Here is a 24,390-nt window from a genome sequence, read left to right as displayed (position 1 = left end):
GTTTATTTATACTACCTTTAAAAGCTCACCCTGTAACACAGTCTCAACACAAATCAATGAGAATTCTTCCTTTACCTTAAAATACCCACAATTTGTACTAAATCTCACCTCTTTTCAAACTCTGAAAGTTTTAAGAATTCTGAAAATGTTTTATAAATAGGTTAGGTTTTCTTAAAGAATATCGAATGAAGTTGATAGGTTCTTGAAGGCTAGAAACGAGAAAGAGTACCAAGACGGAAAAAAGATAGAATGAGAAGATTCAAACTTTGAAGTTGAGTAATCAGAGTATCAGTGTTGTCCAATACAAGTACTCACTAGCTATCTGTGGCTACTGAGTATTGAAATATAGCTAGTGCAACTGAGAAATTGAAACTGTAATTTTATTCAATTGTAACTAATTTAAACTTAAATAGCAACGCATGCCTAGTGGCTATTCTACTGACAGCCCAGCTCTAGAGCATAAAAAGAATCTGGTGTTAAAAACAGAACTATAAACAGTTTTACTTACAACGATAAAGACTCTTGTGAAGACTAAATAATCATCAGCAAATTTTTTTCCACTTAAAATTAAGCTCTCTTTTATCTTTATATACAGTTTTTAAAGTGTTATGGGCACTAAAGGTACTTCTAATTCTATTACAGTAATTGATTCCTAAGCCAGCAGATTATCGCGATTTCATAATTTCTGCCTCCTTTTGATCATCAATCCTCTTCCCTTCTGTAACACACACACATGCATGCATAAATCATAAGAATGTTCTGGGAGAGGTTTTTAAGGGTACCTCTAGGGAAACTTGAAAAGCTGGGGCCTTTAAAAGCCTCGAATAAAAAAAAAGAATAATTAAATGTTTTAAATGATTATGACTATCTGATAATATAAAGTTTGAAATAAAGTAACAGAATGAGTGTTTTTCTTCAAAAACCTTCTCCTTAGGAGGTTATACAGTTATTTAAAAATTTCTAACATGGACTTTGAACACCAATGGCCCATCCTTAAGTCTTTCAGAAACTAGAGCCTGAAAAATTTATAAAAAGTTATTAAAATAAAAATATGAAGAATTATTTTAACTTACCTGAACTGCACAACCCAGCAAAAGTAAAAGCAACTTTTTAACTTCTTCTGTGCCTTGTTCTGAAATAAAAACAATTACTAAGTACAACATTTTACTTTAGTTCAACTCTCTTACAGCGGTAGAATTACTTCTAGAGGTGATATTCACAACAACTTGACCAAGGGATTAAGTTTATAAGTACAGTGGAGAATTCAGAAAAGCAGCTCTATGTGTGCACAATGTGGTAAGAGCAATTTTGAAGGGCTGCAGTACAGATAAAACAGCTTTCAAAGCTCTGTGTGATAAAGGATGCTAACTCTAAATCCACTGCTTCTCCGTAAGTCATCATACTACACCAGCATACCAAATGAGGAGCCGCTACTATAGAGACATGCCACAGCCAGCCAAAACGGTTAGGCCTGTTGGTGTTTTCTTTCTAAAACACAGACCTTATATGATTCATCTACCTATAAAATTTAAATGGCTTTCCCCTGTGTAGATCCATGAGAATCAAAACCTTAAATATCAGTTACGGTGAGGCTGGTAAAATAAATGTATATAACAAGCTGGATAAAGTTAATGGTCTGTAACAGAACTGGACAGTACATTCACTGTCCAACAACATTCAATTCAAATTTTCTTAAAACATTCAGCTGACAAAAAAATAAGTCACTTCTCTGGCCAGAATTTCACCATCAGGCCAATCTGTCTTCTTCTCAAACATTTCCTCCTACTCTCCATGAAACAACCTACTTTCTTAGCCACACTAATCACGCTTCCCCAGATATACATACATACATACACACACCACTGCCTTAACTTGTTACTCCCTCTGCCTGTCTTTCTTCCCTACCCTTCGTCCCTCTAATGAACTACTTACTAATCTAATCTCAATCCTAGGCACAGCTCTAACATCTCTGCGTAGTCTTCCCTGACCCAACCACCAATGGTCTCCAACCCTCACTAATCTACCAACTTTAAGAATAATCAATGGCTCCATATTTTATAAGCCTTAACATTTTTACATCTCTCTATTTTGCACCAATTATTACATGATTTCCCAGTAATCTGTGTATCTCTCACCACAACACAAGACCCTCCAGAGCATAAACCATTTTCTTTATATTCCTGGTCCCTCTAATTTGGTAAGTAATTACTAAATGCATGTGGAATTGAAAACAATTCCATTCTACATACAAAATGTTTTTTACATTTTTTATTTGTATATTCAAATATTCCAGAATATCTCGAAAGAGTATCTAAATTCCTAATTCACCCCATCTAATTGGTAGTTTGCTCAATGAAAACAGCTGCTTGGATTGTTTTTATTTTGGTTTTATTTTTGTTTGTTTTGACTGAGGGTGAGACTGGGAATTGGAGAAAATATACTTGATTTGGGTTACATGTAGCCTGTAAGAATAAGTCCTTTGTTGAAACTGTTAGGTAGCTGCTAATTTCCCCAACTGTTCAAAAATTAAAACCCTGAACATGTCGCAATTAAAATCTGGTAAAGGGCAGAAACTTTGAAGAAAATAATTTAAATTATCTAAGAAACTGCTTCTCATCTTTTTTCCACTCAAAAGTAGTTTAATATAAATTACAACATATCAATCAGTAAAACCTCAGATTCAAACAACTTTGGCAATGGTAGATAGTAGCTATAAAACCTAGAAATTATTTCAAAATCACTTCTTTTCTAAGGTTATGTTCTTTTAAGCTTATAACTGCTGTACTTATCTTCTATACTTGTTTATAAGACACTAAAAATCATCACAGAAAAGTATCAACTTGGTAGAGCCAACAAAACACTGGACTTAATGTAAAATGTATGTCTGATCCCATCTATGACTTACAAATATTCTGTTTATTTTCTCTATGTAAAATGGAATATCACCTCCAACTTTCCCTATAGACTCACAAAAAACCTAGTGAGTTAACGGAAATTAGCAAGATCTTGGTAAGCATCATAATATTACACAAAGATAGGACTTTATGATCACATTATGCTAATTTTAATACTTACCAGAAAAGGGATTTTTGCCAATGATTAAGACATTTGGCAATGACATCATGATCAACTGCTGCAAAGTCTCCTATAAAAAGATATCCAAAGGTTGTTATACGGGTAATGCTGACAGGATAATTACTCAACAAGCTACAACTTACGATTCGTGCACATCTCTGTAGGCATACTATACCTACAGAGGTATACTGCAATTAAAAAGCTTAAAAAATGTGAAAAAAAGATGTCTAAAAAGTCTTAAATCTTTTGTAACTATAAGTTAATGAATTAAATAACTAAAATTATAATTATCAGATAGGCTTAAGTTAATAACGTATCAAATGTCCATCAAATAAGTGTCCAAGTTGAACTGGTCTAATACCTATTATTTGGAAATCTGAATTTTAGGTATTAGATAATTAAACAATCTTCCTCAATAAAAAGATCAAGTATGTGTATTCTTTTTGGGTTTTTTTTGTGAGAGAACTAAAAAATCAACTGATAGTAAAATTAAGAAAGCTAGTTAGTTTATTAAAAATCTTGTCTTATGAGTATTTCATGAAAGTGAGCTCTTCCTCAGTGACTCATTATTTCTCTCCTATCTACAATTCATGTTTTACTTCCTTTAACTTCTGTCAAATTTTTTGTGACAAGAATACACACAAATTCTGATGGTACAGGATGATTCAGAAAATTGAATGCCTCCAAATTACTCATTTTGGTTATACACCAAGTAGGCATCTTCTGTTTATACTACCTCTTCTTTGAGGAAATGAGAGAACACATCATGTCTATCACATGCTACAAAGGGTCTGGGATGAATTAGACTACAGGATTGATGAGTTTAATGTGATAATACTGAATCTTTGCAAGATTATGAAATAACTGTGAGTGTCTTTACAATTTGGCTTTCACTACACATTCAGACATAACTAGTTGCTGAGGAATAATTTTTTTGTAAGTATTCAATTCTTTCTGAATCATTCTTTACTTAACACTATGATAAGGAAGCAAATAACCATGAAAAGTTAACCTGTATTACTTTTTTAAAGATGTGTGATTCTGGATCCACAAAAGCGGTTTCCCATAGCCAGAGTGTGACATGACACTAGAGGCTAGGTAGAATTGATATTTTATCTGTAATTTGTTGCAGATATGTATTAGAAAGTTTCAAAAAATTTCTTCAGTATTATATTTACTAGTCTTAAAAAACTAACACCAAAAATATGCACACATTTAAAGAAAACTACATATTCAGTATGTGCATCACATTAGTAAATAGTTAAAAATAGTAAGTGTCAAAAATTGCTAAAATCACTTATTCCAAGGATTGATACTGAGTTTGGGTATTTAATAAATGAGTTTTCCAGTTAAAAGCAAGTTATGCCAAGATAAAATATTCTATAGCCAAGTATGTAACAGCTAAATGGACTTAAAGAAATAAATTTCAAATTAATTGTAATTTTTAGTTTCCTTACCCTAAAGCAAAATTTTCAGGACTATATTTGTACATATTTAAAAGAAAGCATAAATAAGAGAGATGCATTAAAAAAAGAAATCACTGTTTTGTTTATATCCTTTTTAGTGGAGATAATCTAAGTCAAGGCAATTTATTTTATTGATGTACCATGTAACATTCTATGTTGGCAGAGTTATAAGGAAATTGTCAAAGTGGGTACTAATCTTTAATATGGTTCACCACCTCTTTCTTACATCCTCTTCCTCAGGTGGCTCCCCACTTCCTGCCTATTCTGATACCTCATTATTTAATGCTAACTTAGTCTCTCCACAAAGATAAAAGCAATCTCATATATTCTTTCATCATATGGTACCATCAATGACCTCCTGTGTTAATACAGTTTGCTTAACCTTTACACTATCAAGTTCGATTATATTTGGATGAAGCAAATTCAAACGTACCTCTGTGTATCTAAAGATGTACTCTAGTATGGTGGAATCTGAATGCCTAGTATAGAGTATTATGGTAGAGTCAAGTCAGAAAACTTAGGCTTAAATTTCAGCTCCTTGACTTACTATGTGTGTGACTTTTGCTGAGAAGGGTAAGAAGTGAAACAAAAGTGTAAAGTTTTTTTAAATGGTGGTTATTATTTTTTAACAAATTTCTTTTATTTATTTATTTTTGGCTGCGTTGGGTCTTCGTTGCTACGCGTGGGTTTTCTCTAGTTGCAGCGAGCGGGGGCTACTCTTCATTGCGGTGCACAGGCTTCTCATCGCGGAGGCTTCTCTTGTGGAGCACGGGCTCTAGGAGTGCCAGCTTCAGTAGTTGTGGCATGCAGGCTCAGCAGTTGTGGCTCGCGGGCTTTAGAGCACAGGCTCAGTCGTTGTGGTGCACAGGCTTAGCTGCTCCGCAGCATGAGGGATCTTCCCAGACCAGGGCTCGAACCTGTGTCCCCTGCATTGGCAGGCAGATTCTTAACCACTGCGCCACCAGGGAAGCCCAAATGATGGTTATTAAATGTTAGAGTTAATGAAGAAAAAATCTACCTTTTACTTTATTTCCAAGTACTGATTTTGTTATGTCTGAAAGTGCTAATATTAGGTAAGGCAGCTAAAAATTATACAAATTTAAAAACCCCAAATTATTCTAAAACCTCTATTTGGTTCTACGGGTTCTTCAGAGAATTCTAGCTACATTTTTGTAAAAATTCCTATTTCCCAATTCCAATCTTACAAGTAACATTAAAAAATACACAAGACATATAAGAAATCAGAGGTTAGAAAAACTGATTGTTATCATTAAAGCTCTACTATATCATCCTGAGACTTCCCAGACTTCACCTAGCTCTAAAGATGTTCATTATTAAGGTGCTAAGAAATGGAAAAACAATACATAAATTAGTCCAAGATAAATACTACTTTGTTAAGCAGGAGCAACAATTAATTTGTTGCTAATTAATGGGTTAAGAATGATAACATATGTAAATGAATAAATGAAGAGATTTCAATTTGTTAGTAAAGTGATAAGAAATCTATTTAAAAATGTATAGAAAAAGAATTTTAGCAATACAACTGAAAGTGGAGAAAGTTTTGAGAAAATCAGGACAGCCACTCATTCAACAAATATTTATTGCATGTTTATTATCTGTCAGACATTGTTCTAGATACTGGAAATAAAGCAATGAAGAAACAAAAATCCTTGCTCCCATGGAATTTACATTTTCATAGAGGTAGAAAGAAAATAAGTAAATGTTTTTGGTGATAAGGGCTAATAATAAAAAGAAACCAGGGAACAAGAAGGAATACTGGGGCTTCCCTGGTGGCGCAGTGGTTGAGAATCTGCCTGCCAATGCAGGGGACACGGGTTCGGGCCCTGGTCTGGGAAGATCCCACATGCCGCGGAGCAACTCGGCCCGTAAGCCACAATTACTGAGCCTGCGCGTCTGGAGCCTGTGCTCGGCAACGAGAGGCCGCGATAGTGAGAGGCCCGCGCACCGCGATGAAGAGTGGCCCCCGCTTGCCACAACTAGAGAAAGCCCTCGCACAGAAACGAAGACCCAACACAGCCATACATACATACATACATACATAAATAAAAAAGAATGTAAGCAGACAAGAATAGCATTAAAAAAAAAAAAAAAAAAAAAAGAAGGAATATTGGTGGAGGTGGAGATAAGGAGAAGGATGCAATTTTGGAAAGATATGCAAATATTCAAATATAGAGAATTTGAGAATTTTCAAGACCATTAAAGCAAAGCTTCACTGAATCGGTAGAAAATCTATCCTGGTATGAAGACAGTCCAGAAAGATTTGCAGAACATCAATAATTAATAAAAATAAAGACAGACCAAGAAAGAACTGGCAGAGATTATCTTAATAGGAAAATAATAGTAGAAGTGCTTTGAAAGATACAAGTCATTTCATTCCTATTATTTTTAATTGGCTTTGTATAACTTTTCTATAAAAATGGTATATTAACTATTTTTTTACTTTTAGTTTAGAAACTTTTAAAACTGATATACAACTTTCTGTGAATTGAAATTCATGTTGCTAAAGCACTGTAAGAAAGACTATTTCAAGTTTGTGCCAGACAGACACTAGAGACTATACAAAGACAACTTAAACCAGGTTTCTCCTTCTTCCTACAAGTTATCCATAACACTTCCTTCACAGTAAGAACTTAAACAATACTTCTGGCAAAGGTCTGGGCTCATTTCCCTTTCTTGAATCACACTGAACAAAATACTAAAACTAAAGCTATACATTTTTAGGGTACTAAATATGGGCTTCAAAGATTTCTAGAATATACTGGAATGACAGTCTCTCCTTTGAGACTCTAAATCTGTTTTAAAAACTCAAACATCGGGCTTCCCCGGTGGCACAGTGGTTGAGAATCTGCCTGCCAATGCAGGGGACACGGGTTCGAGCCCTGGTCTGGGAAGATCCCACATGCCGCGGAGCAACTAGGCCCGTGAGCCACAGTTACTGAGCCTGTGCGTCTGGAACCTGTGCTCCGCAACAAGAGAGGCCGCGATAGTGAGAGGCCCGCGCACCGCGATGAAGAGTGGCCCCCGCTTGCCGCAACTAGAGAAAGCCCTTGCACAGAAACGAAGACCCAACACAGCCAAAAATAAATAAATAAATAAATAATAAAGGAACAAAAAAAAAAACAAAACTCAAACATAATTACATTTATCATACTGTTTGTATTCAGCCTTTTATCTGTGTTACTAGTGAAAAGAATTGACTATTTTATTATATTTTAGTAGGATGTAGAAAAAAATTCAATGAATGATGTTAAAAGGAAAGAAAATCTGACCAAAGTATCAAAAATACTCCAAATGTTGCTTATTATAACAGATGTTAAAGAAAAACCTTAAAAAGTACCTGCTTTCTCTGGCAACTAAATTAATGGTACTAGACCTAATTTTTACTTTTACTATTAGTGACATCAAACATGCAAAAACTTCCTAATAAATTTCTTAATTGTAAAGTGTTCTTGTCTTTTGGGCCTCAAATGATTCAGTTCATTATTTTAATGGTGGCTGAAGAACCACCTTGCTTCTTTTAGTATTTATTTAAACTGCAGCTTGTGCAGGCATACCAAACAACAGCTGCTGACAGAATCCTAAAAATGGACTAAGATTTTTACTTGTAAACTGTGTCTCTGATAATCAAATTCACCTTCTCGCCTTCATTCACAGGAATAAAAATAACTTTAAAAAAAAATCAAAACGCCAAGGTCATTTTCCATAACAGCTATAATTTACTTATTTTCTGACTTGAAAAATTTTAAATATTTATTTGCAAGACAAAAAGAGATGCTTGCTATGTATCAAGCAATTATTTGAAAAGGTCTGAATTGCCACTTAAACGTAATGAAGTGTATGTTCAACAATCTTTCTGATAATCTAAAGTTACCAGTTACTTCTCTCAAGACCTCTCACATTCACTGTCCTTATTTATCACAATCAAAATTATTTGATTTAGTTATTTACTTGTCTATTATCCCTCTCCTAGAGAACAGGGCCACGGCCTGTCCTGTTCATCACTATAGCCTCAATGCCTTGGCATTCAATGAAAGGCAGCAGAACAGAAGGGCAATCTGAATATTGTAATTTTTACTGAGCTTTTACATATTCTACATCATTAAAATAAAAAAGGGAAGAATACTAACACTTAAATTAACTTATCATTACTGAAAAGATCCACTGAAATAATTCCCCCCACTAACAATCATCTCAGGGTATTCTGTCAATTTTCTTCCTCCCTAAGAATCATTTTTGCAAGATGATCTTGATGCTTAACAACACATTAAAAAGAAAACAAACCTGGAGACATCATACATTTGTGAATTTTAACCTACCCATACTCACTCCTTCTGCGAGTCAGAACAATCAAAATGTACAAAATATTTTACCTCAAATACTTTTTCTGAGGGGTGTATGAGATACAACAAAATACTTTTGATTGTTTTAGAAAGATTTTCAGGGAAATTTTTGGTTTTCCCAACAGTCAGGTAATTTAACAGATGACAATAACTGCACTGATTTGGCCTTTAATTTGAAATCTGTCATATATTAAACTGGGTCATGTCTATCTTGGTTTTAACACATGAAAATAAAAAATCATTTTAGTAAGTCAATTAATCATGTAAATAAGATGGATGACCTATTTCTGAAGATACCTTAGAAGTGCCTTAGAAAGATTTTATGGAAGACTATGAAGCATGAAAGGGAGGTGGTAGAGAGGGTTTGGTAAACTGGTTCAGTGGTATAAGCGGAATTTCAACGCTCAGTAGTATTTTATGTTTTAAGTATCTGAAACTACATTGACAAAATGTTAAGACACTCAATCACTTCTAGTTCTAAGTTACAGTTCACTGATATTCAAACTTATAATGAAAAGAAAAGGGTGTAAGTGGTCATCCTGCAAATGTTAATGAAATATTTACAGGTGTGTCTAAAAAAATGGTGACAGTCAAGACAAATCAAATAATTAATAATAATATCATCTTGGCACTATTAACATTTGGGCTTCTCAATTTTAGCACAACTAACATTTTGGGCTGGATAATTTTTTTTTAACATTGATACAATACAGTTTAATATATAATCCACATTCATATTTCCACATTTGCCACCAAAATATTCTTTATAGCTTTTGGGGGGAGAGATTCAGAATCCAACCAAAGATACATTGTCTCCACTTGTCACACCTCTTTAGTCTCCCTTCATCTAGAACAGCTCCTTTGCCCTTTTTAAAAAATTGTTTTCAACGACATATACATTTTCTAGAAATCAGACTTATTGAGGTATAATGTACATGCAATAAAAATCACCAATTTTATGTGTACAATTTAATGAGTTTTGACAAATGTACAGTTTTGAAACCACCATTTCAGTCATGATACCAACATTTTCATTATTTCAAAAAGCTTCCCTGTGCCCCTTTGCAATCAATTCCCTCAAGTATGTTTTTGACATTCCCTCTTTTTAGAAGCATTTTATTTTGTAGGCTTTCGTGATACCACGGCTTGTCTAGTTTTCCTCCTGTATCTCCTTCTTGGTCAGCTTAGCCAGCTTCTCCTCCTCTGTGAGGACAGGAATCTTGTTTGTTATGTGTGCCACTTATGACCACTTATCCCCAGCACCTAAAACAGTGTCTGGCTCAGGAAACATTGCAAGACGCTCATCTCTATTAATTTATGTAATGCTCAGCTGCCAGCTTAGTATTATCTTCATTTTATAGATGAAGACATTAAAGCTCAAGGAAGTAATTTGTACCATTTATACAACTGCTACATAACAGAGAGCCAGGATTTAAATACACTGTATAAAATACATTTTGATTATTATATCGTTAATTAAATGTTTCACATTATTAAATATTTCACACCATGTCATATTAAAGACAAATATGCAAATATTTTAAATATCTGGACTCCAGAATTTAAGATAGATTTTTATACCACTTTGTCCCTGTGACATAAAAGTTAAGCACATTTACTGAGAGAACTATAATTCAATGTGATATAATGTTTTGGATTTGACAGGCACATGTTTGTTTGGGCTGGATAATTCTTAAACACGAGAAAGTGTCCTGTGCATTGCAAGATGCTTAGCCACATTCCTGGCTTCTATCCACTAATGCCAGTAGTACTCCTAGGTACGACAACCAAAAATGTCTCCAGTCATTACTAAATGTCCCCCAGGTGATAAAATCACCCTCCACTGAGAACCTCTTATCTAAACTGTTGAACTGATGGATTTTACAATTCCCTCATCCCCAAATCTCTCTGTGACTATAACTTCATTAAATTAATATGATCAATACAAGGACAATTTCAATACCTAGCTTGGGCAGGAGGAAGACAAAGAACAAGAAAACAGTAGTTTAATAAAAAAGAATGAAACATTACTACATGCTACAACATGGATGAACCTTGAAATCATTATGCTAAATGAAAGAAGCCAGTAACAAAAGACCACATACTGTACAATTGCACTTTTATGAAATGTCTACAATAAGCAAGTCTATAGAGACAGAAAATAGATTAGCAGATGCCTAAGGCTGGGGTGGTGGTGGTGGTGATGATGGTGATGCGTGTGTATGCAGGGTTCGGGGAAATGGGGAGTGACTGCTAACAGATACAGGGTTTCTTTTTGGGGTGATAAAAATGTTCCAAAATTGGTTGTGTAGATGGTTGTATAACTCTGTATATATACTAAAAACCACTGAATAGGACACTTTAAATGGGCTGTACAGTATGTGAATTATATCTGAATAAAGCTGTTAAAAAAAAAAAGCAATAGTAGACAACACAGAATTAGGTTGCACTGACAAATGATTTAAGATTCTGATGAAGAAATCCCCTTGCCTTTTATGTCTTCTTTCCCAAGGAGTCTCACAAAATTTTCAAGAAAAACTTGCACCTGCCTAAAGATTGTGTGAAACCAAAGATCTAACAACATTCTAATAAGGGCAAGATTGATGAAGATTGTCAAAATGAGTCACTGCATCCCTTTATCTAGTCATTTGTTTAATGTATCTAGAAATACTGACACAAAATAAGAATAAAAGACAAAACAGATATAACATAGAACCTAACTCACTCAAATCAAAGAGAGGAAAATGAGAGAAGGAATATTGGAAAAAGTTTTTTTTAAGTTTATAAAAAACCTAGCACAGACTTTTATTTCTGGCAATGAGGAATACTAAATATTAGAAAGAAAGGAAGGAAGGAGTTCAAAAATGCTGGATAGCTTTTTAAAAATCTTTTAAAATTTATTGACTGAGCTCAAAAGAAAAAGGTAACTGTCAAAAGATAAAATAAAATAAAAAACTGAACCCTGCAAATAAGACACAGAAGAAGCTGTTCTTCTTGGCCTTTGCTTGAGATTGAGGAGGGTTGTTTCCCTAAGAACCTGCGATAATGTAGTCCCAGTTAAAAAATACATATGTAGGGCTTCCCTGGTGGCGCAGTGGTTAAGAATCTGCCTGCCAATGCAGGGGACACGGGTTCGAGCCCTGGTCTGGGAAGATCCCACATGCCGCGGAGCGACTAAGCCCATGAGCCACAACTACTGAGCCTGCGGCGTCTGAAGCCTGTGCTCCGCAACGGGAGAGGCCACGACGGTGAGAGGCCCGCGCACCGCAATGAAGAGTGGCCCCCGCTTGCCGCAACTGGAGAAAGCCCTTGCACAGAAACGAAGACCCAACACAGCCAAAAATAAATATAAATAAATAAATATATTTTAAAAAAATACATATGTAAACACATAAATACGTAATTTACAAACACACAAATGCAGAAAAAGAGATCCAGAAGTACATATATTCAGGTGCTAATAATGGTAATCTCTAGGCCCTGAAATTATGTTTGTATTTTCTCATTTTTTCTAGTTTTCTATATACAGTATACAAGTATGCTTCTACAATAATATAAAGCTGCTTAAAATAAATTAAATGAAAAGTTTTTCAGGCTTGGCCACACAAAAGGAAACAAATCCTCTCTGAAGCAATGCGTCCTTGGCCCAGACCCAGAAGTATTTTCCCACAGATAAATTTCCCCCCACAAAATGAGCTCACAATTCACACACACACACACACACACACACACACACACACACACTGCCACAACAGCTACCACCACGAGAAACAGCAAGCAGAAAACAAAGGGCAGATTCAGATCCCCATAGATCTGATTTCAGATTTTGTAATTATCCAACATAAAATAAAAAATAGACATTTTTTAAATTTCTGAAGAAATAAAGGAAGGAAAAAATTTTAAAAGAATGATTAATAAACAAAATGAAAAAGCAGATGAAAAAGAACCAAACAGGACTTCTACAAATGAAAGCTATGATTACTGAGAGGCAAAACTTAATCAGTGGGCTAAACAGAAGATATGAGGGGCAAATTATCAAACTGGAGAGATAGTCTTGAAAAAAAATACTGAGGATGTAGCACAAGATTGTAAACTGTAATGTAAAAGAAAGTTTAATAAGCATGGAGGATAGAGTAGGAAAGTCTAATATACATGTAATAAAAGTATCTGAGGAATATCAGATTAATAGAAAAGAGGCAATATTAGAAGAGGCAGTAGTAGCAGCCAGGAGAGAGAAAAAGACAGTTTAACCTAAGAACAAATATTTGACTGACAGCTGGTTTCTCCAAAACAGAAAGGACTCCAGAGAGAGAAGGTAAAAATCTGCAAAACACTGAGAGAAAAGTAATTGTTAACCTAAAACTACATACCCAATAAAATTACCTTTCAAGAACAAGGGTGAAATAAAGGCATTTTCAGACAGACATTGATAAACTTTACTATCAACAAGCCTTCTCTAAACAAACAATTAAAGGATGACTTCGGTAAGAAAATAATACCAAAGGCAGGTCTGAGATACAAAAGAAAACCATGAGGAGGAAAAAAAGGAAAACATGTAGCTTGATCTAAAAGAACACTGATTTGATTTATTTAACAGTACTTTCAATATTTAATTTATGGGGTTTAAAAACAGAACTAAAATACAAAATAAGAACAGCTTAAAAATCATAATGGGGAAATTAAACATTCTAAGGTCATAGTACTAATACATAAAAAGAGTAAGGTATTGATTACTTTTGGCCTTTGCTATGAAACGTATGAAAAGTTAAATTTCAAGGATAGCCTCCCAAGAAACAGAAGTGGGGTGAAAAATTTTAAACCAGTAGAAAGAAAAATATGTAGAAACAATTATAAGTGGTATAATTTCTCCAGAATAATATAACAACTCTAAAGTTGTTTGCACTGAATAACCTAGTTTTAAAGTGTATAAAGGAAAACTTGACAAATCCATCATAATAATGGGAGATTTCAACTCATATTTCTCTATAACTGATAGATCAAGAGACAACATTAATCAGGCTGCAAAAGTTTGAACATTACAATTAACAAACAAGCTTGCTCTAACTCTGTACCCAAACAATTAGAGAATACACTCTTTTTCAAGCACACATGGAACTTTAATGAAAAGTGACAACATATACACCAAGCCAAAGTTATTAACAAATGTCAAAGAATCATTATCATACAAACCACGTTCTTTCGTTCTTTGACCAACAATCAAAACCAAAAAAGACTGCTTGAAAAATACCATGTGTTTAGAAATCTAAAAGCATACTTCTAATGAATACTCCTAAGTGAAATAAAAAATCATAAGAAAAATTAGAAAATGACTAAAAATAAGCATTTTAAAAAATACAACATACCAAAATTTGTGTGATACAGCTATAGCAATTCTTTGAGGCATACCAATAGCCTTAAGAATGCTCACGTTCAGGACTTCCCTGATGGCACAGTGGTTAAGAATCCGCCTGCCAATGCAGGCGACACAGGTTCGAGCCCTGGTCTGGGAATATCCCACACGCCACAGAGCAACTAAGCCCGTGCGCCACAACTACTGAGCCTGTGCACCACAACTACTGAAGCCTGCATGCCCTAGAGCCCGCATGCCACAACTACTGAGCCCACGTGCTGCAACTACTGAAGCCCACACGCCTAGAGCCCGTGCTCTGCAACAACAGAAGCCACTGCAATGAGAAGCCCATACACCACAATGAAGAGTTGCCCCCGCTCCTTGCAACTAGAGAAAGCCCGCGCACAGCAACAAAGACCCAACACAGCCAAAAATAAAATATAATAAAATTTAAAAAAAAAAAAGCTCATGTTCAAACTCTGAAATATGCATCCAATTTAAGTCAAAAAAAGGAATAAAAAGTATATTTTTCAAAGGCAAAATTCTAGTAGGCTAACAAAGTGTTGCACTATATAAATTCTCAGGAAATTTTAAAAATTTAAAATTCATAAAATACAAAAATTATCTGTAAATTAGATAATTATGAAGTGCATGCTTGTATCTTTAACAATGCATAAGAAATAAGCTGTGTTATTACTACTCAACCTCCAGCAAACAGACCAGTATCTGGTATATAATAAGCATTTAGTATATATTAGGTGATCGATACTAAACAACACAAAAATGTGAATATGCAAGGAGTTATTAAAACACTAGATTAAAAAAAGAACCACTTACCTGGTAATAAAATTTTATCTGTCTCACCAAAATGGATAGATTATGAATTCTAAGTGAGGCATCATTGTTGACTTTTTTATTTACTCTCTGACTCTCCGATTTAGGATTACTGTAAGAAATAAAAAAAGAAATACTTTAAAAGTTATATTGAAATATACCTATCAACTTATATATGACTAAAAATAATCATATAATACATTTTTTCTTTAAACAAACTGTGTATTCATCTTCATTAACAGATGATCTAAAAGGACATATGATTACTCTGACATGTATTCTGTGCTTTTAATTGATATAAATGCATCTGATATTTCAAAGACAGTGGCAAAATGTAAGTCAGATGTTGCCCTTCATTCTCATTTTGTCTCTCCACCTTCCTGCAATGAATAACATTTTATTCCTTTTGAGTATATATATTTCCACCACCCAAAATAAATCTATTTAAATCAAGAATGTAAAATATAGGCTGATAACCAATAAATGTTGTATCTTCTCACTGGAAAATGGAGACTATATTTGAGTGGGCAATGTCCCTGAGAAATTAAAGAGTGAAGTGATGACACAAGAGAACACGTTTATCTTGGGTAAAATTTGTAGATTCAATAAAAGCAAAGGGTTGAATGAGTTTGAAGTAGCAGAAACTGAACAAAAATAATAGGTAGGACACAATTAAGAATGAGAAATTCAGTGACACCAAAAACAAAGGCAATGGGCTTCCCTGGTGGCGCAGTGGTTGAGAGTCTGCCTGCCAATGCAGCGGTCACGGGTTCGTGCCCCGGTCTGGGAAGATCCCACATGCCGCGGAGCAGCTGGGCCCGTGAGCCACAACTGCTGAGCCTGCGCATCTGGAGCCTGTGCTCCGCAACAGGAGAGGCCGTGATAGTGAGAGGCCCACACACCGCGATGAAGAGTGGCCCCCGCTTGCCACAACTAGAGAAAGCCCTCGCGCAGAAACGAAGACCCAACACAGCCATAAATAAAAAAAAAATAAACAAACAAACAAAAACAAAGGCAACAAAAGCAAAAATAAACAAGCATGACTAACATCAAACTAAAAAGCTTCTGGACAGAGATGTATACAATCAACAAAATGAAAAGGTAAACTACTGAGTGGGAGAAAATATTTGCAAATCATATATCTAATAGGGGTTAATGTCCAAAATATATAAAGTACTCATACAACTCAATAGCAAAAAAAAAAAAAATCTGATTTTAAAATGGGCAGAGGAACTGAATAGGCATTTTTCCAAAAAAGACATACAAATGGCCAACAGGTACATGAAAAGGTGCTCAACATCACTAATAATCAGGAAAATGCAAATCAGAACCACAAAGAGCCTCACACCTGTTGGAATGGCAATCATCAAAAAGACAAGACATAAGTGCTGGTGAGGATGTGGAGAAAATGGACCCCTTGTGCACTGTTGTTGAGAATGTCCTGGTGCAACCACTGTGGAGGTTCCTCAAAAACTTAAAAATAGAACTAACATATGATCCAGCAATCCCACTTCTGGGTATATAAGCCAAAGGAAATAAACAGGATCTCAAAGAGGTACTGGCACTCCCATGTTCACTGCAGCATTATTTGCAATAGCCAAGATATGGAAACAACCCAAATGTCCTTCAACAGATAAACGGATAAAAAACATAGGAAATATATATATTTATATATATATATATATATATATATATACACACACACACACACACACAAACATACACATGCATATATAGAGAGACAGAGAGAAGAATATTATTCAGACATGAGGAAGAAGGAAATCCTGCCATTTGTGAAAACATGGATGAAACTTGAGGGCATCATGCTAAGTTAAATAACCCAGAAAGAGAAAAATACTATATATTCTTACTTATATGTAGAATCTAAAAAAAAAGTCAAACTCATAGAAACAGAGAGTAGAAAAGCAGTTGCCAGCGTCTGGGAGTGGGGGAGTTGGGTGGGAATATGGAGAGGTTGAAAAAAGGATACAAACTTTCAGCTATAAGATGAATAAGGCCTAAAGATCTAATGTAAAACATGGTAACTACTGTATTATATAATTGAAATTTGTTAAGAGTGTAGAACTTAAATGTTCACACACAAAGGTAAAAATGTGAGGTGATGGACATGTCAATTAACTAGATGGTGGGAATCCATTCACATGTATACATACATCAAACCACCACTATACACAATTTAAATATATTACAATTTTATTTGTCAACTATATGTCAATAAAGCTGAAGAAAATTTAAATTTTTAATTAAAATTTTTTTTTAAAGAATGGAAAATTTAAGTAAAAGGGGTGGCACCAGAACAGAAGGGTAAGTTAATGCCAGAACATAAGTAAGGATGATCTAGTTCCTCATTAGGACAAGGAGGGCAAACTAGAAAAAGACATTGCCAGGTGAAATGGCAGACAGTAAATCAGGATTCCCTATGCAAGGGCTGAGTGCATAGTATCATAAAGCAGAAACCTAAGAAGTTGCTGGGACAGAGTACTATCCTATGACTTTAAATGCAGGCACCTCCATGGGAGAATGCAGAGAAGTAAAGAAACTGACACCTATCCAATAGAGAATAGGAACTGAACAGAAACCTCTCATTCCTTAATCCCTTCCTTATTTTACACTGTCTATTGCACTCCTAATCCCTTCAGTTCCTTCCCTAGACAGCACTTTATGGTGCTTTATTTCAGCAATTCTTCTGTTTTTGTGGGCTATATTTATCAATATTTACTGTATTAGAAAATAAAACAGAAAATTTCACAATTATTTGTTTACTTATTAACTCATTAAAAAAATAATAAACCTATTACATGCTTACAAATACCAAACCAAAAAAATTTTAGTGAGAAGACTGGCATTGTTTCACCATTTTTACAAATCTCTTTAATATCTGGTTTAACTTAAAAGAAGAGGCTGATGTTCACCTTTGCTTCCACATTCAATCTACTGTCTGTGTTATTTTGGTTCATGTATATGAAGAAAAACTCAGCCTCACGTGGATATTTAGTTAGAAGTAGGAAACTCCTATGGACCCTCTGAAAGGATCCTCAAACCATACTCTGAGAACTATTGCTTTTACTTCAACTATTCTCTTGCCAGCCTTCCCAACATTGATCCTTCTGTCCTTTGATCACATTCATACTGTCAATCCCTGACACTGGATCAGCTCAACCATCTACACTGAGATTGCTCATAGTACTAAGTGAGAAAATAATACAACTAAACTCAGCTAAAAGATCAAATAGGAAGGAATAGTTAGTACCAGATTTGCCCTTTTGCCTCCAAGAATTAGAAAACTGGACAAAACATACAAAATAACTATTTTCAGACTTTGAACAGCAAGTAATGCAAGACTGTAATGCCTGGCGAAGCAGTAAGGTACTTTCCAGAATGAGGTATAAGGAGGGGTAGCCCATGTCTCACTGAACTTGAGGAGACAAAGTTTGGAGTTCAAGGGAGTTTAAGAATACCAGACACAAGGGAGCTATACAAACAAAAAGCTCCCAAAATATGCCCTTAAGATTTTGGCTAAATACTAAGTTATACATATGTATCCTAAAACTCCAGGAGGCTGAGCAGAGTACAAGCACAGAAAAGCTGGAAGTTAAACAACACCCAAAGCTCACAAAGTGCAGAGGAATTTAAGCTCCGAACAGCCAGAGTAAACACCTAGAGCATTAGTAGAGACCTCAGAAGAGTCATGTCTTGGAACTAAACTAGCAGTTAAGTAAAAGCTATTCCAGAAGCTCCCTGACAAAGCTGTTAAAACAAGCACTGAAAGGATCAAGCTGGGAATTCCCTGGCTGTCCAGTGGTTGGGACTCTGTGCTTCCGCTGCAGGAGACATGAGTTCAATCCCTGGTCAGGGAACTAAGATCCCGCGTGCCATGCAGAACGGCCAAAAAAAACAAAACAAAAAGGGATCAAGCTGATTGCAAGTAACTTGACAACCTGCCAAAACAAAATTCAACACTGCTTAAAGAACAAGATCCAGACACCACAATGTAATAATCACAATGTCCAATATAAAATAAAAAATTACTAGACATGCAAAGAAGCAAAAAAAAAAAAGTGATTTGTAACCAGGAAAGAAAATAGAAACAGTTAATAGAAACAGATCCAGAAATGAAAGAGACCATGGAAAGAGTAGACAAGGATTTCAAAGCAGCTATTATGAATATACTAAAGGACTTAAAAAAAAAGCAAACATTATATGGAGAAAAATGTAAATTACTTTTTAAAAACCCAAATGGAACTTCTAAAGCTAAAAAATACAGTATCTGAAATGAAAAATTCATTGCATATGCTTAACAGAAGATAGGGAACTATAACAAAAGATTAGTGAACTTGAATAAACAGGAAAAAAAAAATTCCAAAGCACACAGAGGAAAAAAGAAAAAAACCTGAAATGAATGAAAGAGACTAAATGACCTATGGGGCAATATCAGACTTACAGAAAAGTTGCCCGGACAAGTACAGCCTTTTTCCTAAACCACTTGAGAATAAATTGCTGACCTGATACCAAATAGTCCACAAATATTTTGGTATTTATCTTGTACAAACACATATAACTATCAAAATTGGGAAATTAACAATTATACAATTATTATAATCCAATCTTTAGAATCCATTCAAGTTTGTTGTTCCAAATAGGAATGGATTTATAGGAAAAGGATCTGGTTCAGAACCACACTTTGCATTCAGTAATCTGAATTGCAATCTTTAGTCTCTTTCAGCTGGAACAGTTTCTATCTTTCCTTGAAATTCATGACCTAGACACTTTAAAAGGTTACAGGCCAGTACTTTCATAGAATGTCCTTCAATTGGGTTTGTCTGATTAAATCGTATATTACTTATAATTAAGTTCAGGTTATGTATCTGTGACAGGAAAAATATAGAAGAGATGCTCTGATCTTCTCCAATGCATCCTCAGAGGTGGTACATGATTTCAATTTAGCCCATTACTGATGATATTCACTTTTATCACTTGACTAAACTGGTATCTGCCAGTTTTCTCCATTATAGTTACTATTTTCCTCTTGTAATTATTATTTTGTTAAGACATACTTTGAAACTATGTCAATAATCTGATATTCACCTATCTTCAATTTACTTATGTGTGTTTGTTTGTTTACATCAGTATACACTCGTTCCCCATAATTATCAGTCGATCAAAATCTATTACTATAATTACATTTATAACTACCATAGATTGCCTTTGCATTTTGTTGACTGTTTCCTTTATTGCACATAAGTTTTTTAGCTTAATGCAATCCTATTTGTCTATTTTTGCTTTTATTGCTGTGCTTTTGGGATCATATCCATTGAGTCCTTTTTCAAAACCACTTTATAATTTTCTCTAGGAAGGCCTTTTATTAGTTATAGTCTTAAATACCTTCTAGTTTTTGCTGTGTGAATGTAATATTTTAAAAATATATTTGCTAGTAGGTTACTACTGATATGTAAATGCAATCAATTTTTGTGTATTGCTCTTATCTTTAGAAACCCTGCTAAACTCTAACAGGTTGTTCTGTTGGTACTCTTGCAGGTTCTCTTGAATAAAATTTGTAGTTTTTCCATATTGATAATCAATTATCCCAACATCAATTACTGAAGAGCTTATTGTTTCCCACTGATCTCTATGATCATACTAGATTCCCATGTAAGTGTGGATACACTTTTGGAGTCTACTCTGTTCCTTTAACCCATTTGTCTATTCTTAAGTCATTAAAACCTTCTAAATATTACTATACCTTTATTGGCATCTTGATTCTATAAGAGCAATTCCCTCTCTTTTGTTTTTGCTTTCTAAACTGTCCTGCTTAAAATAAATAAATAAATAAATAACAAGTAAATTGTCCTGCTTAGTCATATATGCTGCTCTTTTCTATGAATGTTAGGATATTTATAAGATTCTATGAAAAAGCTTGTTGAGATTTATTAGGATTTTATTAAAAATATTAATTTGATAAAGACTGACATTTGCATTAGTAAAATTTTAAAATTTCCCCCCAAATGTCTTTACATTTAAGTAGGATTTTTTTTCCTCCTTGGGTTTTTGTTTGTGAAATGGATTTGTTTTCTATCACATTGGCTACCTGGTCATTGCTAGTGTATAATAGGAAAACTGTAGTTTTTGTATATTGCACTTCTGATTGACCACCTTTCAAAATTTAGTTTATTCAGTTCATTTTCTTGGATTTTCTCAGTAAAAAAAATAGTGTCAGCAAATGACAGTTTTATCTCCTCCTTTCCAATCGTACATCTCATTTCTGTTTCTTTACTTACTGTATTAACAAATAATAATGGAGATAAGAGCTATCCTTCTCTTGTTCACAAATTTCATGGGACTGCTTTTAATGCTTTGCCATGAATGCATAATGTTCACTGTAATTTTCTGATGAATACCTTTCTTCAAATTAAGTTCCCTCCTATTCCTGTCCAATATCTTAACTGGTGCTGAATTTTTCCTACATCTACTCCCATCTGATTCTTCTCATTTAATATGTTAATGTAGTGAATTACACTGTCGCCTTTTTAACACTGAATCATCCTTACAATCCTAGACTATTTACTCCATCAGCCCCACCCCACAGTATAACAACTAATCCCTGTTTTTGGTACATCATTCTATCATGGGTCTTCCAATACTAATTGCCTTTATGCCTCTCACTTTCTCACTAGAATGTAAGCTCCCTGACAGCAGGGACCTTATCTTATTCTCTAAAAATTAGCATATATCCTAACCAAATGTTTGAATAAATAAAAAGAATAAATGATCTGAGACCAAGCACAGTGTTTTAAAAATTGTTGCTTACTATTAAGAGTTATGAAATGACATTTTCCAAGCTAAACACTCATTTGGCAGTCTGGATTAGACACTCCCTACTAAGTTTGTGTCCCAAAGATCAGTTGAGTAACAAGAGTCCTAAACCACAATTTGAGATGTACAGAACAAGCAAGAATAATAGTAAAGTGAGTTAAATCCAACTTGTGACTGATTTATACTTAAAGCAAATAATGAGTAATGAATTGCCCAAAGCAAATGGCAGTATAAGTGGAAAAGTGGGTCTCTTAGGTAAAGGTAACACCCAGAACTAGTTACTTACAAAAACAAGGAGACTATACTGCAGCAGTCAGATCACGTGTCATGGCAGAGAAAAGACAACAGCGTGGTCAGGAGGTCATGGTTAAAAATTCAGAGAGCTGAAGGGAAAATCCTGTTTTATGTAATCAACTTGGTACACGTTCTGTCAGTAAGTTAAATCCTCATTGAGCACATACTGTGGCTATATTACTTAATGTATAAGAGCTTAGTTTAGTCACGCTATCATTGTGGAGAAAAGTATGTTTGTAACTGGGAAAAGAGAGTAGGCATAACCCTAGTAAAAATGTTAGGTATACTACGGTTATGTAAATTTCATTTGGAATCACAGACATTCAGTAAATATCTTTTCTCTCTAGTCTTCTTCCATCTTTTTATTTCTATTTTCATTACTCTATATTTGAATTCCTTTAAATTACCTCTCACCCATGACTATCTCCTAAATGATAACATTTAGACCTAAAAAATACTTTAGAGATTATCTAGTTTCAGAAATCAGAAAATTGAAGTCCAAAGTAGTAATTTGCCTAGGCTCTTACAACTTTTTCCCTTTACTCTCTCTCTTTCAACCTTTTCTCTTATCATTCAGGACAACAAAGAAAAGACCGAAAGAAAAAGGTTTCGGCAATGTTATCTATAAAATGCACGTATACAATAAATCATTGTTTTTATTATATTGTTTGAGCATATTCCTAATTGTTTTCATAGTGATTAATCAAACTAAAGAATATTCATTTCCTTCCCCCCTCCAGTTCATTACAGTAATATTTTATTAAAAAACCTAGGTATTTAATCCTGATGACAAATATTTAAGAAAGATTTTAGTATTGATATTACTACTGAAGAGGTATGTAAACTAAAAGAACTGTACAAGTTTACAGTGCAAGCCCATTGTTACATGACAATATATAATTTGGATTATACTTTGGAATGGATGTATAATATCCCAATAAACACGTGTGATTTCATTCCCACTTTAATAAATTTTATAATGTAAATATTATCTTTGCCCTCACAGAATTGTTACCAAGTTTCTCTGTGCTCTTAAAGTGATTTTTTAAATTAAGTCCTAAAGTTTCGTTTAAAATTTTATGTCCAACATTCCTCATATGATATTTCAAAATTTATTCAGTTGCCAGAAAGGCCTATAGTCTCCTTTGCACAAAGCTCTTCTAAGAATTAGCAAGTTTTAAGAATTTAGAATTTTGGTTTGTTCAAAATCTTTTATGAATTTTTTTTTACAAAAAAAAAAATCTGTAAGTTTTATATTAAGTTTCTTCAGCCTCTGAGAAAGTTTGTTTATAACAATTAAAACAATTCTGAATATAAAAAGAGGGAACAGTTCAGCTTTTACATACTAAGGATATCAGATGAAATTACTTTAGAAATCTGGGAAAAAGGTAACTGCTAAGCACTCTAGTTATGGACCTAGAGAGCAATAAACTTTCGATTACTAGGCTTGGGTTTCCCATTTGATTCACGCTTAACTTGAGTTAGGGTCATACTGACATATGTTAGGATCATGAAAACAGGCCCTTTGACCCCAAGAACATGATCTCTTTATGTGAGAGGGATTTCCCTCAGGTGAAACTGCCTGAAAAGTCTTAATCTCAACTCCCATGAAAAAGAGTTGAACACTTAAGGACGGATTTACTGAAATTCATGCAAATCAAGAAAATTAGTAACTTTATGGGACTTCCCTGGTGGCACAGTGGTTAAGAATCCACCTGTCAATGCAGGGGCCACAGGTTCGATCCCTGGTCTGGGAAGATACCACATGCTGCAGAGCAACTAAGCCCGTGCGCCACAACTACAGAGCCTGCGCTCTAGAGCCCACGAGCCACAACTACTGAGCCCTCGTGCCACAACTACTAAAGCCCGAATGCCTAGAGCCCATGCTCTGCAACAAGAGAAGCCACCACAATGAGAAGCCCGCACACCGCAACGAAGGGTAGCCCCCGCTCGCCACAACTAGAGAAAGCCTGCACGCAGCAACGAAGACCCAACCAAAAAAACCCAGCCCCCCCCCCAAAAAAAAAAACCAAGATAAAGAAAATTAGTAATTTTAGGAAAGTACTATTTTTTTAAAAAAGAAAAATGTAATAATGATACACTACCTGCCTCTGAAGGAAACATTATATGTGAATACTGATTACTGATTTAACTAAACTTATAATAAAGAAACAAATTA

The 24,390-nt window shown here is 34.5% G+C and overlaps 1 protein-coding gene across 6 annotated transcripts in view; it reads right to left on the bottom strand.

Moving 5' to 3' along the window:
* CCDC88A (coiled-coil domain containing 88A) overlaps window positions 1–24,390 on the bottom strand; it is a 126,676-nt gene that overhangs the window by 81,913 nt on the left and 20,373 nt on the right. For all 6 annotated transcript variants that reach the window (XM_007189991.2, XM_007189993.2, XM_057557795.1 and 3 more), the window contains exons 3-5: window positions 15,090–15,198; window positions 3,076–3,145; window positions 1,074–1,132 (exon numbers count right to left, since the gene is read on the bottom strand). In XM_007189991.2, the coding sequence (XP_007190053.2) occupies window positions 1,074–1,132; window positions 3,076–3,145; window positions 15,090–15,198 (238 nt within the window). The remainder of the gene's footprint in view (window positions 1–1,073; window positions 1,133–3,075; window positions 3,146–15,089; window positions 15,199–24,390) is intronic.

The sequence above is a fragment of the Balaenoptera acutorostrata genome, chromosome 12 (assembly GCF_949987535.1).
Source record: "Balaenoptera acutorostrata chromosome 12, mBalAcu1.1, whole genome shotgun sequence".
In the NCBI taxonomy this organism is placed as follows: domain Eukaryota; kingdom Metazoa; phylum Chordata; class Mammalia; order Artiodactyla; family Balaenopteridae; genus Balaenoptera; species Balaenoptera acutorostrata.
This window is presented reverse-complemented; position numbering and strand designations above follow the sequence as displayed.